General features: G+C 41.6%; 1 protein-coding gene across 1 annotated transcript; it reads left to right on the top strand.

The window, feature by feature from the left end:
- Positions 1-3,000: 3,000 nt before the first annotated feature.
- On the top strand, positions 3,001-5,857 carry LOC105451850. Its single transcript, XM_011692545.1, has 3 exons — positions 3,001-3,864; positions 4,817-5,531; positions 5,574-5,857. Exons 1-3 carry the CDS (start codon positions 3,034-3,036, stop codon positions 5,855-5,857), a joined length of 1,830 nt encoding a protein of 609 aa, XP_011690847.1. The 5' UTR covers positions 3,001-3,033.
- The last annotated feature ends 8,489 nt before the right edge of the window (positions 5,858-14,346 follow it).

Genomic DNA, 14,346 nt, shown 5'->3' with positions numbered 1-14,346 from the left:
ATGTAGTTCTATACGAAAGATTACGAAAGTATCATAAAATGTAACTATTCTAGTCAGCAGTTAATTGAATATCAATTAGCTATTCGAATGATTTATCAATAACATATTCAATAAAATATAAAGTAAAAATTTAATAAAAAATATATAAACATAATTGCAAGATTGTTGCATCGAACTATAAAAATCCATTTGCGTGAAATAGAAAGAAATTTCTAGATATATTTGATTATAGATTTTAAAGCAATGTAACATAATTTTAATAATTAAAGAAACAAGAGAAAAAATCAAAGAAAATTTCTCTTTCTCAATGCAAGAATTTCACGCGAATATATATGAGCATGAAATTTATTCGACAAAATGCAAGGTGCATCATACAATTTCCCGTAAGCCCCAACAGCGTTTCTCTTTAATGATATTTAATAATGCTACACGTCATCCGGCATCATCGTGAAAAAAATGGCATCTTTGCATCGGGGTCAACGGCGCATCATACATTCATTCGGAACATTCCATCACGAGTCAGGTAAACGAATATTTTTTTATTGCGCCGAGAAATCGCGCCGTACGGCAGATTCGACATGCGACGACGATATTTTATTTCGACATATCGTACAATATTTTTTATATCTGTCACTGGATTTATGTACGATAAGCAGGATCCAATAATCTACCAGGATGGATAGCCGAAAACTCAATTGTTATTGATACGATGGCACGTTTTATTCGTTTATACATTTGTCTGTTATAAATTTTAAAGCGGCGATATGTTTACACAGTAGTTATATTTATCTTCGGCGCATATATATCTCCACGCTTTTATGCGCAAATGTAAAAAAAAAACAAAAACATTTATCCCCGTGTGTGCAAATCCGTTGGAAAGGTGAATTAAACAAAATCTGATTTTCCGAATAATTAGACCATCGTTAAATTATTGTACGCGGCGCTGAGTGACGTTCGCAACAGCCAAGAATGGAGTTTAAATAGCATGGAAAATCGAGTTTATCATTTTGCAAGGTAATAACATCCTGAACTAATTGTAAGCGCTAGACAAATTGAAGAATGAGTATATTAATTACGTCATACTCCATTAGGATTTACCGTAGACGCCGTCGTCGCATTTTCGCATTACGAGCGAAGTTCCGTAAAAATAGGGGGGACATTAAATTTCCTCCGGCGACGAATTCCGGGTTAACATTCTTGGAACGGTCGCTCTAACGAGCTCGACGATAATAAAAGTGAAAGGTGCGCGAGCGCGAGCCAGCCTCGGTCTCGCCGCCGCCGCTGCCGCGCCGCCGCTGCCGCCGCGCCGCGCGTTTTCCTTCGTCGAGAAAGGGGTTGAAGAAATTGGCAGGAAGAAAAGGAGGAGGGAAGAGGAGAAAACGAAGAGAAAAGGTGTCGGCGCAGCGTGCGATATTCCGCCACCTCCGGACGCCTCTCCTCAACATGTTAATTGTATATTTGAGGTGAAGCGATAAATAAGGCGTCTCTCGCCGGTAGCTCGCCGCTCTCGCCGTGGCGAGTCTTCATTACCAGCTGTAATATATAACCGTGGCCCTGCGGGGGCATTCCCGATTCGCGAAGCGAATTACGGAGTGTGGGATATGTACTGGGTGACCCGTGGAAACCAGATTAGATGATATTGCTTGTCGGAACGGTGATTGTTCCACGCGAAAGGTTGCAATCAATAATTTTGTTGACTCGTTCTTTCCTGTTAACTCCGCGCGATCATGTGATCCTCGGAGCGCGTTCCTCTTGTTACACGTGAAAACGTGCACGGGGACATGCAGAGACGTTACTTCAGTAAGTCAACTTTCGCGAAGTCGCCGCGGCTAATCGCGCCCAGGCGATCTCGGTTGTTCATCGTGCCTCGCAGCATTTCTGGATAAGGGTTCGCATGAAAAGAAAGCGAAATCACATGTGATCTCGGATACGGATCGGTTTTGAAGGCGGTCCTGCGAGTATATATATATATATATATATAGGGTGTCTCGGGTTCTTTACGCTCGCCTCTTTATCTTTTTGATTAATTTAGACAAATTTTCTCTCAACAGAAATCTTAGAATTACTGTTTGTATTTTTAAATTGTAAGTAAATAAGAACATATAGTTTTTTTTTACAGAGTTTTACGTTAAGGCTTAAGGATAAAAATTATTAACACGGTTTCTTACTCTATATTACAATTGAGATAAACTTTTACAAAATTTTAACTTAAAATATATTTATAAAACTATTTAGTAGCAGAAAGTTACAAAAAAGACAGTACATTAAACATTAAATTATATTTTCCTGAAGAAAGTACGACTCCGACTTAATCAAAGGGATTCATCAAAGGGCATAGCGCTGGCTTGGAACATGTCTCAGAGTTGTATATACAAATTTCATTTCATTTTTTTTTTTTTTTGAAGAAATGTGTTGATTCTAAAACGTTCAAACGATTCATATATGCACATTCCTGAAACATGCTGTATACACGTGTATCGATCGGCCTTCAGGTCTCGAGGTGCGAACCGGTTTTGTCGGCTCGATTTTCGACACGAGTTCCGAGTCTCCTTCAACCCTCTCGCGTCTGTTTCGCGATGGGGTTCTTGCGCATCATTTTTGTCTCCCTCGGAGCGTGCGAGGCTTTATTCAAGGCACGACGTGGCAAATAGTGATGGTACGCCTTCCCGGCCAGTGTCAGATTTTATTTATCTCCACTGGTGGCTTTTTGTTTCGTGCTAAATACTCCAGCATTTAAGAAGACGGTCTTCCTCGATTTATGGCCGCCGTCGCTGCCTTCTGCTTCTTGCTCCTCTTCGTCTTTCTCGAATCCACTCTTGCGCTTCGCGTGGATATTCCTCAAGGATACTCGTCTCACGCTTTTATCCGTCGTCACCAGTATCTCGTTTACTTCGAAGGATACGTCGATCGTATAGACTTTAAGAAGCGACATTAAAAGTATATTACAATAAAAACCTGAACGTGCGATAAAAATCTCGATAATTTTTTGTACCTTGGTAACGTTTCTCTCGTTCCGTTCTGTTCCAGATAAATATGGAAGCGGTGACCGCGACCGATTACGACTCCACGAATCTCAGCAGGAATTTTAATCAGGTCGGTTTCAACACCTATAATTACTCGCAGTTCGAGGAGAAGTACAAGCCGCGGCAAATTTTCAAATACGGCGACGAGTACCTCGAGTACGGGCGCAGGATCGGCGCGAACGACAGATTCGCGCGAACGAAGCATCAGGACGGTCTGCGACTCGATCAGCGGTACTCGCGCAGCCATTCTCAGCCGGAACGGCAGCACCACTTGTCGTCCCACGAGACGCGCTCCAAGTCCCAGGATTCTCACGAGCTCACATTCTATCAGATAGATCCGCCTGTGAAAACGGAAAATTTACGGCAGCACGACAAGTTGCATCAAAGGGTGAAGAAGGAGCTGACCTTCTACGAGATCGACGGGCTCTCAGCCGGTCAGGAGAGGAGGGACAGGTCCGAGGTGTGCAAGGATCAGCGTGCCGATAAGAGTATCAAGTCCCACGACAAGTCCCACGCTGATGGCCAGGAGCGACCGCAGACCGTCCAAAAGCACGGCAGGCAGAGCCATCAGGAGCAGCAGAAGACGTTGGCGAACGCGCCAACGTCGGACTGTCATCAGCTGAACCGGTCGCAGTCGGATCTCACGGAGTGTCAACTGCCGAATTACTGCGGCCATCGGAATAATCCGTACATCGATCCGCCCAAGTATCGACAGTTCGACAGGCCGCCGCGCTATCAGGAGACCCCGCTCATGAAATCGGAACCGCCGCCCAAGTATCACGCCGATCCGCCTAAGTACACCGAGGTATCCAGACGGCAGGATGACTTTAAGAGGATCCAGGTAAGCCGTAACTTATAGGAAATTCTTGTTCGCTCATGGGATTTGTGTAAAAGTACGGGCTACTCCGATCTTAGAAGTTATCGATCGATTATAAATATATTATAAAAATTGAAATAATAACAAATAATTATATCGTAAAATTTTACACGATAATTTCATGGAATTTTTTGAACAATTACTTTGTAAAAGTGAATCAGTGAAATCATGATTTTCAGTTATAGAACCATGATAAACAATGAGAATTTCAATGTTCTTTTAGTGATAATATACTGATTCAAACAGTGAATATCACTGAAAGATAGTGAATTTCAGTTCTTAATACTGTTTGACAGTGAAATATTTACGGTCTTTCAGTGATATTTACTATTTGAATCAGTATATTATCACTGCAAACAATATTGAAATATACTCACTGCTTATCACAGTTGTAAGTACACTTAAAATCAGAGATAATTCCACTGATTCACTTTTAGAGTAAATAATAATGCAGAGATCAATAATGCAGGGTAAATTTTGGAGAAAATCGCGAATATAACTGCTTTCTTAACTAAATTCAATTTTTTTTCGAAGAGAGCGGCTGAATCGGGAGAAACTGTCAGCCGCTCTCGATCGCGCTCTACCATTAGTGCTCCGTTTTCTCGCTGGCTCACGTGGCGACAGCCGGCGTGTTAACGATGGAACGTGCATGAATCGTAGTACTACATGCCGACTACTATGTCGCGTTATCATTCGGCAGGAGGAGAGAGGCAGACGACAAGGCGGCGGCGGCGGCGGCGGCGGAGGCGGAGGCGGCGGCGTTAGCGGCGGTGGTGGCGGTGGCGGTAATTCCAGCGCAGGAAGGGGGAACACCGGCACTCATGGCGCCGAGACGCCCTCTAATCTGGCCAGTATCACGCCGACCGCGCGAGAAGTAACACGTGTTGCGATCGCGCGACAACGGCTCTCCCATAAGACGTGTGACGTGCGCAGCAACAACAATAACAATAACAATAACAACAACAACAGCAAAGAGAACCTGTTGCAGGAGACCGTTGTCGACGGCGATTCCCGGTGTCACGTCGAACCGCCAAAGAGTCATCATCATCACCATCATCACCATCATCAGCAACATCATCAGACTCGCGGAATCGGTGGTAGCAACGTTGCCAGCGGTATTATCGTCGGTAATGCATTCCCGGACGGTGGTGGCGGCGGCACGTACGGCGAGGTAACAACGTGCGACAAGCACAAGGGCACCGGGTCGGAGTCGAATCGGGGCGGCAGCGGCGACGCGGTTCAAGGTCGCCCGAGCGACAGATCCATGCTGAAGATCGAGAAACTGTCGGGAAAGGCCGTTTTGCACGGCAGCGAGTCGTCGTCGGTCGGCAAGTGCGGCGCGGAGAGAATGAAGTCGACCTCGCAGGAGGTCGGCTACAACAAGCACGAGGTCAGCAAGGCTAAGGGCCACGATGTCGGGCACGGTTACAAAGTCGAGAATCTGCGTTACTACGGCGAGCTGAAGGGCTACACCGACTTCAAGGCTTACGGCATCGTGGACAAGCAACCGGCGTCCGCGCACGAGAAGTCGCATCTCCTCCACGCGCCCGCCTTGTGCGAGAAGGGTGACAAGTGTCACGGCAAGACGCCGTCATCCTCGTCCGCGCAGAGTTACAATCTGGCCAAGATCGGTCAGCAGCAGCAGCAGCAGCAGCAGCAGCAGCAGCAGCAGCAGCAGCAACAGCCGGAGAAGAGTCATCACGGCGGCGACCACTACTATCACAGATCGCACTCGAAGCCGTCGAACGTGTACCAGGTGTACCAGGAGACCAAGTATTCGTACAACGTGAGCGGGGTGCCCGGGACGCCGGCGCAGGCCAGCGCAGCCGCGGCCTTCTTCGCAAGGTCAGTGCTCACTCAATCTAGCGAATACGATAACGTGTCACGACAGCGTGCTGACGACGCACCTGCGTCTGACACGAACGTCCCAGTTACTCCAGCTCTTCCGGTATCGTGAATCTCAGCGAATATCGAATACGTATCTTGTCTTGTAATAGTAGGAGATTTAAGGGAAAATCGAAGAATTACGTGTCCACGTGTAAATCTTTATTTTTCTTAACTTTGTATCGCTTTTCGACATTTCGATAATTTCGAAAACTCAGAAGTAAATTACATTATCCATAAATAATTTCAAAATTTTTGTCTTCTTTCTGAATTATATATTAAGCATCAATTTAACTTTAATCTATCGCATTTTTTCTTTTTCTTTTATATTTCTCAGGATATTGACGAATGTGCTTTCAAATCAAATAAAATAAAAATAACATTGCCTGAATATCAAGTATTGATTTGTCGGCGTAAATTTTAAATTTCTTTGGAATAAAAATTCTGAAAATTTAGCTGAATCATGTTCCTTTCTCTCAATCAGTTCTACTTACTTTTAAAGATTGGCTATCTCATGTCCACATAACGACGCGCGTCAACGGTTGATGGTTAATAAATAAGAATGAAAAGATGGCAATTTTACCGAAGCGGTTCGAACACGCGAAAGTTTATTGCGGCCATTACATGATTTTTGTTTGTTCGGAGAAATTTATACTCTCTCGTCTTGTGTCGCGCGCGAAGCGATCAATTTACAGGACCATAACCGCATGTATAGATCTCGTGTTCCGTTAGCCATGTATCTATACGTTTTGAACGTAAAAAGTTCGAGACATTTTTCATCGTTATCATCGGTCTGCTTCTTGGAGCGTGAACGCAATCGAAGCATTGCTCGAGATACACTGGCAAAAGTATTATTTATTATATATACGAATCGATATAGCCTCGTTTACTCGAGAAATCTGCAAACTCTAAGGCTGGCGTAGTCGGATACTCTCGAATCTAATTTTAATTGACCAAAAACTGCAACGCACACGCGTCAGTAAACAACGGAGCAAAATCTGAAAACGCGCGCAAAAGCTTCCTCTTAGCGTGTATTTTCCTCGTGAAGGCGCCACATCAAACAAGTGAGCTTTCTATTGTCCCTCACGTTGTCTTCCCAATTCATTTTAAGCATGCTTCTCCGCGTTTTAACGCACATAATTACAATTATGCGAGCGCAGCCGCGGCTGCGGAATGATATTCAGCAGCCTCCAACCTCGTAAGTAGGTGCGAGAGCCTGAGCTCTCCTTCTTGTTAGTCTTATAAAGCGCATTTTCATCGCGCCGAGCCATCCCTGTGGGGCGCGCGTGCGGGACCATTCTTCCCGGTTGCAGGGCTCGGTCCCCGAGCTTTGATCTCGGCTCGCGTATTTTCGACGTTCCCCGCGTGTATGAAGAGCGCGCATACACAGCTTGCGCGCGAGATTACGCGACGAGCACGAGCGAGACGTGGATCGCGTGCGGTTTACGTGCACGAGGAGAAAGCCCTTTCTCCCTTCCGCCAAGGGCACGGCGGTCACAGCCGTCTTTTTCCTCCCTTAACCTTAGGCGCGACCCCAGCCCTTTAATAACCTTGCTCATAGCTCGCGGATGTTGTAAAGCACAATGGCATTCTTGGGGTGGAGGTCGCCCGCTTCGTACATCCGGTCTTCACCTTTCCACTCTCCCTTTCCCTTTCGTTCTCGTTCGCATCTCCGTTCCACTTACGCGCGGTGTATGCGAGTAGTAAAAGCGCGCACAAAGCGCGCGAGTGCCTACGTGTGAGTTATTAGCGGCGGCTAATTACGAACTACGCTTAATAACGAGATGTGTGCGTCGAGAATCGAAAGTTTTCTGGCCGAGATGGGAGGGTAGGGGGGAGGGGGAGGAGAGAGAGAACGCTCGAGGGAGGTCTCGCCGGTTAGCGCCGGACTTCGGAACGCCGGCAAATTATTCAAAGCGAATGGGACTGTTATTATCCGGATGCTCGACTATCCATGCATATAATAAGCCCGGGCTTTCAGCGGAGCGGAGCGGAGCGCGACCGTACGTGCAGCGGCTTTAGGCTTACGCGAGTTTTAATAGCGTTTCAGGCAAAGCGATGACGGGCTGGCTAATCATCGGGACATCCGACGGGGGATTCATTCAAGTCGCAATCGGCGCGGTCAAAATTAAACATGTGGTACATATAGATCAGCCCTTTTATCTTGGTTTAACCATCTCGCCCTCCCAATTATTTCATATGTCAAAAATGAATGTTGCACCTATACCGTATGTTCTCCCTCTTTGAAATGCAGCTGCAGGTATCAACTTTTGATATTTATCGAAATTTTCGTATTTTAGAAAAATATCGTTCGCTCTTTCACACAATAATCAAATGTTGTTACAAACAAAAGAGAATTGGGGATATTGTTAAGATAGAATTACACGCGCCGCGCGTGTCTTTTCTTTTTATTCATTAATTCGCCGATTTTTCGATGGTAATATTTTTATCTTTAGTTTCACTCTTCTATACGCCACAGCGACATCGTAAATATTGTCGCTACGATACGTAAGTGATGTATAGCGTGTGCTATCACAAGTCAGTTGTTAGCCGACTCGTCATTAACGTATAATAGCGTACAGCGGGCGCTTGAGCGATCGTGCCTCGTGTTCCAATGATTTCGATGCGCTCGTGCCGAGACAGTGGCGCCTGTTCTGCGCATACTGTCTGTTTAGTACCTTCTTCCTTTTGCTCCTTAACGATTCCTTAGAACGGACAATTACCGTCTCGTAGGAAGTTTGCCGTGTGACGAGAATTGAAATTAATCGCGTACGTCAATGATCATTTTTCAACTCTTTATAATGCTAATAAACTACAAAATTATTAATTTTTATTCGCAATCTAATATAATTCATATTTTATTACTATCTATCAACGTCAGTATTAATTTGGCATTTCTAGATACATTAAATTAAGTAGATGCAAACTTAGCATTCAAGGAGCAAAATCATATTTTACAATTAGCAATCAATTCACTAGATATTTGTTTATTAAGGGGAGTTTCACCTTTGCCGGCCGTAAAATTAGCCCCTGTTTTATGAATTTTTTAAAAGAAATCTATTATATACAGTAAAAAAATTTTTGCATAAATTTATATCTTATTTGAACAGCAAAAAAATATTTTTTATTTATATAAAAATGTATTTTAATACCTCCATGTGGCGATTGGATGTAGCACGTTTTTCGAGCTGACGGAAATAATCACGAAAAAACGAATTCGACTTTCCTCTTAATCTTAATACTTTCACGCATGGCGTAAACTAAAATAATGTCAATTGCCTGAAATTTGTAAAAATGATAGCACTTGAAAAAAAAATTTTTTTGCTCTAAAAATTTTTAAGATTTTTAAAATTTTTATATATTAATTATATATTTTTATAGTTTTTAATAATAAATTGAATGTTTATTGTAAAATTATGATTTTAGTTCACACCATGCGTTAAAGTATTAGGATCAAGAGGAAAAAAGAGTCAAGTCGATATTTTAATTCGTTTTTTCGTATAATTACTTCCGTCAGCTCGAAAAACATACCACATTCAATCGCCACTTTGAAACATTAAAATTACATTTTTATATAAATAAAAAATATTTTTTTTCTGTTCAAATAATATATAAATTTATGCAAAAACTCGCGTTTTACTGTATATAATAGATTTCCTTAAAAAAAATTCATATAAAACAAGGGCTAATTTTATACGGCCGGCAAAGGTGAAACCCCATTTAATACTATAGCTAGCGAGATATAACAGCTGCTTTAATTAAGGCAATTATATACTTATAGATATAAAAAGTCAAATTTTAGCATTAATAGTTTTTCCAGAACATTTTTAAATTCTGCGGCCATCATATATTTTTTTTAATCACATGTTGGCGAACTTGTTGCCAAACTCACGTATCTTACTCGATTTCTCGAAAACGATCAACCACTTCGTTTCTAACCATTTCCCCGCTTTCCAGATCGAATGTAAATCCGTTTCGTGTGCTAACGCAGTGCGAAGTTGCCAAGAGTGGCTGCCGCCTTTTTTTCCAAATTTCCTCGCAGTCGAACTCCGATGGAGGTCGATTTCCCGATGGGCTTCCGCCCCCGGTAGTCCCTCGTAAAGTTGAAATTTCAAAACTTTCGCATCGGAGTTACCTATACGAAGCACGGGCACATGGCAAATAAAATTGACCTAGGTTGCACATCCCGCCGGTACCGGCGGGGCAGGAGGGAGAAGGGCATCGGGCGAAGAAGAGAAATGGAGAACGCGCGAGAGGATAAGGTGAAACTGAAGGCGGTGGGGCCAAGTCTACCCGTATTGTTGGCCGTCGTGATTTTATTGCCCCTTTATATTGCCTCCGCGATACTCTCTTTCTCTCCTTTTCTCTCGCGCCACGCTCATTTCCCTCTCCTCATCTCACCTTTAAGTCCATCGCTGTCTCTCACTTCCGACCTCCCGCTCCTCCCCCCCCCCGCCCCAGGGTCGCGAAAGCGATTTTTACGAGGCAGCTCGTCTCGCGTCTCCCGAGATGCAACCTGCCCGCTCGCCATTCGTGAAAATTGCAATCTCAGGAATCGCGATAGTCGGGATTGCTTGTCGTAATCGAGAAACGGGAAATGATATCGGGCAAAGATCCGGTTGCGAACTGTAATTCAGAAACAAGCCATCATTAAAAGCGCGTCTTGGAGATGATCGGGCTTTTTATGTCACCGTTTTGTAAACGTATTTGCTCTCTTTAGTGCGATCTTAAAGTCAAAAAATTATCTTAAGAATGTAAACGTTACTTCGTGCCTATAATTTAGCCATTTGGACGAGCGGGCGGAATTTTATCCGCTCGCGACACGTTGAAGAGACGGGAAATCGCCGTCGCATGGAATCGCGGAAAGGAAACATCTTCGGATTTTTCTCCGAACAAGACGCGCGCGCGCACGCTTTATCCTATACATATTTATAGCATATAGGATTTTGTCTTCGTTCTCGAGGTTCAGCGGCGTGGGCAACGCGATAGTACGCTGGTATCCTATTAGACGTACTCGGATAACCCTTAATTAGGCAGATGGGATGCGAGGGACGAAACGTAAATACGCGCCTGCATACACATCGCTCGTGGAAACGCGTATCCTATTTAATTTGAAAGCCGAGGAAAGATCGTTATCTCGTTATATGCGCGCGATATATCGCGCTTGTGGCCGCGGCGGTAATTATTGGTGTGAGAATAAGAAACCACGTGTGCTGTGCGAAATTACTCAATAGGATACAAATCCGTCGTAACATAAAAGTTACAATGAAATTTGAGAGTGTAAAGGTATACCACAAATTAAAGTCAATATAGCCAGTATCTCTGAAGGAACTTTTAATCCTTCGTGAATAAATTTTCTTTCTTCGAGTGAGAGAGAAAGAGCTATTATTGTTCGTAGAAAATTATTGCTACACATGTAGTTGTATAAGGTATCTCGAATGTATCGCATTTCCGTTCGCCCAATTTTAAAATTAAGAGAGTAATGCCGACTGCAGTGTCTGATTTGTGTAAATCCTGCGCGTATTTCAACGTCGAGTGCATACACTGAAAAAAGTAATCTTGCAATTATAGCGAGAATTATTTAGATACGAAAAATTAGCTAAAACGGATAAGTGATTAAGTAAGCACTGCGATATCACATATGTTTTGTATTTAATCAATATAGATAACAGAGACAGAAATTATATCTGAACTATTTGTCAAATTTAGCAAGAAAGTTTCTCTATGACGTTTAATCAATCCAGACTCCAATCCAGACTCCAATCATATTTGGTTATGAGACTTATATTTTCCTGCATATATTCTTAGAATATTGTTGCTATAAATTCTACATATGATAGACAATTTTTTAGCAGATACAAAAAACAGCGATATAATTTAAGTGTAATATTTAGAATTCTATCTGAAACAGCGAAACATTTCCCTGAGTGTAAAGTGCGCGAATAACTTCTTGCGACCGCTTGCCCGTCATTCGATAAGCATATTCGAAAGTCCGCGAAATGACCCGTTATAGTAGTCGACAACGATCCTATCCGGCGACCCCGAACACATCCTGTGGGTCACCGGTGATCCCCGGACTCTTCGTTCAACAGGTAGTGTTCTCTCTCGTATATAGCCCGAGTTCGCCGGCGACCCAGCCCTCTCCATTATATTCATATCATGTAAATGCGCCCTACCGCGCTTCGGTCGACTCCTATTTTCCACCCCTGTGCCAAGCCAAACGTAAAGCTGTACCAAGGGAGAGAGAGAGGAATAAGGGAAAGAAAAAAAACGAAAAAGAGAAAGAGAGAGAGAGAGAGAGAGAGAGAGAGAGAGGTGAAAGAGTTTGAAAGAGAGAAGGATGGCAAATGCCATCTCCTGCTTTACATTTATTCTAATAGGATAATACCAGGTTGTCTTGACATCCGGACGTGGCGCCTCGTTTGTCGTAATAATTCCTCGGTTATATCCTCTGGTTGCGATACCATTCGATTATCTCCGCCGTCGACGATTTGCTCTCTCATCTCTCTTCGCCGTGCTCGCTTTTTTGCGCGATCGTTTGCGCGTTGTAATTGAAGAGGCAACTGGACGGTGTGTTACATTAATGATCTCCGCTGGTACATTTATGGCTTATCTGATCTGAAAAATTAATCGATAGTCGCAACATGATCAGTAGATTAATTCGCCAACTGATCTAATTTTTCACGGCATAGAGGCAATTAAAATTATTTAAAATCGCGTCGTGCTATCTCTTTACGCACTAGTTAATTATTGCGGATGATTAAAGTAGAGGCTATGAGTCTTTGCACACAAACACGTTTCTCTCTTTTAAGTATTTAGCATCTTCGTTGTGATTTTTTCTCTCTTCCGTGATCCCGTTAATATCTTTGTATCCTTCTTTATATCGTTATTAATGCTATCTTATTAACCCTAGATATACACACTGGGATCCTCGGGACCCTAGCGAAACTTTCTCGGTTTGGCAGTTCTGAAATTGGAAGGGGAGGGGTTTGAGATATTGACGTAAAAAAAGTTTGGGATCTCCTCAGTAGAAAGACGTGTTGACGCGCGGCAGTTGTCGTTCAACAATCGAGCAGTGAATAGTTGAAGTGAGCGTGGGGTCCCCAGGACTGCTTGCCGTTTTGTTAAAAAATTAAAATATCGGATCGCCAAATTTTTTTGTTACTATTTCAAGTATGCCCTTTCAGAATTTTTAAGGATTTTTCAAATCGGTCTGTAAACAAAAGAGATATAATTTTTTGAAAAAAGGTGCTAAATCGAGATTTTTTCGCGTTTTTGAACTTTTCTTTTTCTTTGAACTCGTAATATCTTGGAGCTGTTTAATTCTATCCACTTTTAAACATTATGGGCTTGTTTCGTGGTCGATTCTCTATCGATTGAAAAAAAAAATAATTGAAATATATCCATTTTTACTAGAGTTACAGTAATAAATATGGATGGGGATCCCAGGGTGTATACGACGTCGTTAAAAAAACAGTGTTTATACCTATGGTTAATGCTTATCTATGCTTATCGTGTATTATCTTTCTCCATCTTCTTTACGTAGTACTCTGAGAGGATTTTAGTTTAGTACGTAAGCAATGTATATATGTGTGTATACATATAGATATACTTATATAATATGTATATATAGTATTATCGACATATGTACACATATACACATCATACAGTTAGGAAACAAGAGGCATGTCACAACTGTTCGGAATCGATTTGATTCTCCTTGAAGTGTAGAACACAAATTACGTTTATTACGTTTTTATTATTTTATAATTGTATATTAGATTTTTCCAAGAATATAATATTTTGCAAAACCCTCATTATTTATTTTTATAAAATTAACCTTTTTTACAAATAAAAATTAGAGATAATTTTATGTTATATTTATTCATATATTTATATATTATAATAAAAGGTTTTTATATATTAAAAAGATATTTTACAATTTATAAAAACAATTTATATTTTACAATTTATATTAGACATTTTGAAAAATATTAGATTTTTATAAAATCTAAATACACAGTTATAAATTACATTAAAAATAGTAAAAGATTTTTCTACACAATTTTTTGTACAATACCTTACCATTCGGTAATAATTGTTTAATGTCTCTTGTCAGTTGTTCTTTTTTCTTTTATTTCTCTTTTATAATGAATAAAAGAGAGTGTGGAAAACTTGAAATATCTTATATATATATCTCCTCTACTCTTTTTTCTTTCTTTTGTCTGCTTCGTCTTTTCCATTTACACTTCAATGAACGTACACACTAACTTATCACGCGCGTCGTCGTCATCAGCATCACGTGGGTGTCACGCACTCAATCAGATCTTTTTTTATACGTCTTTTATGTGCCTTTCATACGGTATTTTTACGCATCTTTTAACGCACATCTCATTGCACATACATCAACTATTAAATATTAAATGATGCATATCTATCATTTTTAATTACACGCTGCTGAAATAGAAGAAAAAGCATTGAATATTAATCAATAATTTTTCTGTAAACGCATGATTGATATGTTTAGTAAGAAATTTTAGTGTTTAAGCTAGTTTGACAAAT

Source organism: Wasmannia auropunctata, unplaced genomic scaffold (assembly GCF_000956235.1).
Source record: "Wasmannia auropunctata unplaced genomic scaffold, wasmannia.A_1.0 LD336043.1, whole genome shotgun sequence".
Classification (NCBI taxonomy): Eukaryota; Metazoa; Arthropoda; class Insecta; order Hymenoptera; family Formicidae; genus Wasmannia; species Wasmannia auropunctata.
The sequence above is the reverse complement of the archived record's forward strand: the minus strand, read 5'-3'. Positions and strand labels throughout refer to the sequence as shown.

What these genes read in the sequence shown, in the direction of transcription:
- LOC105451850 (XM_011692545.1), top strand. Translation starts at nt 3,034, where the DNA reads ATGGAAGCGGTGACCGCGACCGATTACGACTCCACGAATCTCAGCAGG. An exon ending in ATGACTTTAAGAGGATCCAG is followed by an intron (nt 3,865 to 4,816) that starts GTAAGCCGTAAC and finishes CTCTCCCATAAG; the next exon opens with ACGTGTGACGTGCGCAGCAA. An exon ending in TTACAATCTGGCCAAGATCG is followed by an intron (nt 5,532 to 5,573) that starts GTCAGCAGCAGC and finishes AGCAGCAGCAGC; the next exon opens with AGCAGCAACAGCCGGAGAAG.